At 33.6% G+C, this 4,990-nt stretch overlaps 1 protein-coding gene across 2 annotated transcripts; it reads left to right on the top strand.

Annotated features, from left to right (window-relative positions):
- LOC111605798 lies at positions 1–4,790 on the top strand. Of its 2 annotated transcripts, XM_023324560.1 has the most exons (14): positions 1–78; positions 220–246; positions 371–661; positions 804–1,085; positions 1,162–1,452; positions 1,658–1,717; positions 1,803–1,889; positions 1,978–2,043; positions 2,344–2,451; positions 2,741–2,827; positions 3,007–3,025; positions 3,739–3,758; positions 3,868–3,906; positions 4,313–4,790. In XM_023324560.1, the coding sequence occupies exons 1-14, from the start codon at positions 45–47 to the stop codon at positions 4,315–4,317; spliced, it is 1,416 nt and encodes a 471-aa protein (XP_023180328.1). In that variant the 5' UTR covers positions 1–44; the 3' UTR covers positions 4,318–4,790. The 2 variants fall into 2 exon arrangements, with proteins under 2 accessions (XP_023180328.1, XP_023180329.1); XM_023324561.1 differs by lacking the exons at positions 1,162–1,452; positions 1,658–1,717.
- The last annotated feature ends 200 nt before the right edge of the window (positions 4,791–4,990 follow it).

Genomic DNA, 4,990 nt, shown 5'->3' with positions numbered 1-4,990 from the left:
TTAAAACAGGAACCTGTCTGTGCCGGTGCATCAGTGGCATCATCATGGCTGTACAGCTGCTGTTCTTCGTCTTCTTCAGTGAGTATAGGTTTCCTTATCCTGCAGTAAATTACTTTATTATTGAAATGATCCATATCACTTTGTCATCAAACAAGATAGATATTCTCACGTTTAAATCTTGTTGCTTCTTTGTCTCCTTTTCAACATTTTATTTATCAGATTCCCTTTATGGGACCAAAGCTGAAGGTCAGTGTTAATATAAATTTTACTGTTGTGAAGAGATTATTGTTTAATCAACTATTTTGAAAATGAACTTTCTTTGTTTGTTGGTGATAACACCTGATATTAAAAACACCTTTTGAACTTTCAGCTCTTCCTCCACCGAACCTAACTGTGGATCGACTTGTGATGACAGAAACTGATTCAGTCACATTAAACTGTTCGGCTCCACCACATGTTTCTGTGGCTCGGTGTGATTTCTACATTCAAAACAAAGAAATGTCTTCAAACTCGTCCTGTGTGGAAACACTGACAGGATCTGAGATGCTGAGGATGTTAAGCAGAAGATCACCAGCTGATGTCAAAGTTAAATGTTTATACACTGTAAAGGATGGAGCGCTACAATCACCAGACAGTGAATCAACATTAATCACCATAAACAGTGAGTAGAAAGAAATTCAGCTTAATTTAATAGCGGATCTTATTCTGATCTGTGTTTTTGTTGATGAAGATTGTCGCAATATTGATTATAGCTTTGCTGGATATCCACCACGTGTACAACTTTACTGTGTTCATATTTTCAGATCTTCTTCCAGCCATACTGACAGTGAATCCTCTGGTGATCACAGAGTCAGACTCAGTCACTTTAAACTGTCAGCCTCCATCTTCTGTTCCTGTGTCTGATTGTTATTTCTACATTGGGAGAGAAAAAATACCACAAAGATTTTCTTGTCTGAAGACGATGACAGCAGCTGATCTCCTGTCTTTAACCAAACAAAGTTCACCAGCTAACATTGATGTAACATGTTTTTACCTGAAATCACATCCATCTCCAAAGAGTAACCTGCTCTCCATCATCATACAGCGTGAGTAAATACAGCTGTGATGAACTATTACAGATTACTGTGATATTAAACTATTTGATCTTGTTTATGTTTTTAGTTCCTCCACCTGATCTGACTGTGAATCCACAGCAGATCACAGAGACAGACTCAGTCACAGTGAACTGTGGGACTCCTTCATTTGTTTCTGTGGAGAATTGTTTTTTATATTTCATAAACTCAAAGATGTCCAGAAGCATTTCCTGTGAGCAAACACCGACAGGAAGTGAGCTCCTGATGATGACACATCAAACTTCACCTGCTGAGGTTGAACTAAAATGTTATTACATGGTGAAGCGTGGAGGAATGCATCAGTCTCCATATAGTAACACGTCTACAGTCTCCATCCACAGTAAGTTAACTCTCTCTATGATCAATAACCTCTACATATAAAATACTTGTTAGACTGTCAGTCATATGTTCTTAATATAATTTCAGCTTTATAAAGTTTTGTTTTCTGACCCTTGACAGTAAACAAAGGTCATATAAGTTTGGCATCACACATTTTATTTGTCACATACGTGTGAAACGTCTAAATGTTTCCTTTGCCATTGCAGAAGTTCAGGAAACAGATTCAACCACATCTCAGAGAGTAACGACTGTCAGTGTGACTGCTGGTAATATCCGCTTTCTAACACCAATACAAGACATTATTAAACACATTTAATTATATTTACTATGTACTTTGACTTTATCCATCAGGTCAAACATTTAGGACAACAATAGAAACAGAAAGTCCATTTTCTTCTCCCCCATCATCAGTGAATCCTACATTATTTGCTACAACAGGTCAGTCAAAACTGCAGAAACATCGTCAGCTTCAACCTTTGAACATGAAATTCATGAACAATTTTTTGTTTTTCTTTGTTTTCTCCAGATCCAAGTGGAAGGACCACAGTCAACACAGTTTCTACTTTGTCAACGTCACCATCAGAGGCAGCAGGTCATTTTATACACTTGGATCATTTTATGAAAATGTTTAATGATTTTGATACATTTTTCTTTTGAAAACATTAACATGTAAAAACTGCTGTATGCAAACACTTTACCTGATTTTACATTAGATTTAGCTTCTCTTTGTGAGTTAAGATTTTCTAATACCTGAAATATTAAACACTGTATTATTATGAAAATATTTTACTACTTTCTCTGGAGAAGTTGACATACATACTTTATTATTTAATATATATGCCTTTTAAACTATATTACTTGAGTTGAATGGTTTGGGTTTTCATTCCTCCAGACAGAACTGACGTAAGTGAGTCAGATTTACTCACACGCCCTTTAACCCCCACCAAGAAAGACTTGACAACATCCCAGACCATCGTCCCAGCTTTCCCAGTGTCCACTGGTAGGATCTGCTTCTGAACAATGACTTTAAAACTTATTACATCAGCATGTAACAACTTTATTTGTATAAATTTAAAAGTCATCTTTTTATCAATAGTTGGAAACAAATCAATTATTTGAGCTTTACAATGAATACTATAAAAATAAACAGTTCACGTCCTAAAAGAAACAATGCATATTAAAAACATACGGAACAACTTTAGTGTCCAGTAATAATTAAATATTACTTGATTATAAAGATGTGATTATTTATACAATAAGTGCTGAATGTGTTTCATCTCTTCATGCAGTGATGATGATCTGGAGGTTCATTGCAGTAGGAATTACATCTTTAATCCTGTTTGGATTGACTCTAAAATGTTGTATAAGCAGGATGGGTAAGAATGGAAATATAGCTCTATAGAGCAATAACTGTTGTTCAATTAAAATACCTTTTTAAATACAAGTTTCATCTACAGCTACTTAAATATTAACTACATTTAACAAATTCTTTGGCATAGTTCTTTTCCAGAGAAAGTTCACCAAAAAATAATATTTATTTGTCTTTTTCTTCTAGAGAAATGTTTTTCGAAAAGGTAGGAAAATGTAATTTTCTAAATATTGTTGCGTAAATGTTGGCTGCTTTTTTAAAATCTCAGTAATTGTTATGGTATACGTTGTCTTGGATATGGACACAAGAAGTCCTGTTTATGTCCAGCAGCATAATCAATGTTAACTGCATAACTGAAGACGGTTAAAAATCAACAATCACACTATTAAAATATCAGTCAAAAATCCTCTGTGTGCCTCTGCTTCTACTTTAAATAGTTAATAATGGCTCCCTACAGAAAGGTTAGAGCTTCTTAGTGCAATTCTTTCATCCTCTCATATATTAGTTGTTAAAGAAAAATCTTGGACTAACAAAAGTTGATTTTTACAGACGACCCTGTGCAAAAAAACACTGAACAAATATGGTTTGGTGTGCAATAGTTGTGAGAAGAAAGATTCCTCTGTTGAAAATAAATATGAAAGTACAGCTTAGGTTAGCAAAGCTACATCTGACTGAACCAAAGTAAAAATGCTTGAGCTTATTGCCAATGTGGCTTATCTTTTTTTTTTAAACTAAACTCAGGTTATTATTAGCATAAACCCTCATAACAAGTGTCAAGCCTGGTTGTGGAGAAATAGTGTTTGGGTTTGTTCTGTTGTTTGTTTTTGTAGATTTCACGTTAGATTCAAATATTTTTCAGACATTTTTATGTCCATTTCATTAAAAACACAACAAATTAATTCTTGTCTGTTGCCACAGATCAAAAGCTGAAGTTTCAGGTAAAGAAAACTAAAAGTTTGTTGCTCATCAACAATAAATTGTGTTTTGATGCCTTTACCAGACAGCAGCACTATTAATGTGTGATTTTTCCTTTTGGTCATTTTCCAGTGGAGCAGATCCAGATGTCTAGTTTGAACAACAGAGATGGTTTGTTAAATATCTGCTTCTGCTAAAATGATGAATCTCAGAGTTATTCTGTCTCAGTGGAGACTGTCCTGCTGCTTCTTTCAATCATCTTATTAAAACATTTACAGGCAGGAAGTGATGATCCTGCAGCGCTGCTACCTGCAGCTGTAACTCTGAGTTTGTCTCTGTGAATGAAGTGTAATGATTACTGATTGGTGGTTTGGCCACTTGATGGCGCTGTTCTGTTGAATAAGGTTGAAACATGTTTCTGTAGAAACTGACATATTTGCAAAGGTACAAAGAATCACATGTTTTGTTAAGTATAAACGTAAAAATCTTAAAGTTTAACAATATCAGCTTAATATGTCGCGCACTGTAAAAACAAAACTGAACAAAAGTTTTACAAAATGTTTCTTTGTTTTCACAGAGTGACGACTGAACAGAAGAGCCTCGTCCAACTAAACCGTAGTTATTGTTTTATCTTGTGTAATTTGCAAACCTGTGTTTTTAAATGAATGTCCCTTTGAGAATACCACAACAGCATTTTAATAACAAAGCTGGTTGAATTTACTCCATAGCATAAACCATGATTTTATATGTTTTAATTAAAAATATGTATAAATATCTGTTACAAATGCCATGTTGAATAAAATGTAATTTGCTCAAAAATAATAATAAAAAATGTACAAACCAACACAAAGAGGAGAACGACTTCAAATTTAGTGTGTTACGTCTTTATTTTATGAATGTATTTTATAATTACATTTATGGCTCCTTTCTACTGCTGGATATGTTGATAATACATAAATAACCAAAATATAAATCATTTTCATTTTAGGTTTTTGACTTGAAAGAGCAACTCACCATTATATATAATGTGTTTTATTTTATCTATATATGTTTTTGCTCCATTATAAGGTATATTTTAGTTTATTACTTGATTACTTACTGTGTTGAGTTTAATGCTTGTAAATCATGTTATCAGTTTCAAATATTGTTCTATATAAATAAATTTTACGTTTGTTTTTATTCTGCTGTGTTTTATTCATGTTTGGCCTTTTTACAGGAACATCAGCGTTTGGTTTATAGAGGAACTGAACCTTTG

The sequence above is a fragment of the Xiphophorus maculatus genome, chromosome 20 (genome assembly GCF_002775205.1).
Source record: "Xiphophorus maculatus strain JP 163 A chromosome 20, X_maculatus-5.0-male, whole genome shotgun sequence".
In the NCBI taxonomy this organism is placed as follows: domain Eukaryota; kingdom Metazoa; phylum Chordata; class Actinopteri; order Cyprinodontiformes; family Poeciliidae; genus Xiphophorus; species Xiphophorus maculatus.
The sequence above is the reverse complement of the archived record's forward strand: the minus strand, read 5'-3'. Positions and strand labels throughout refer to the sequence as shown.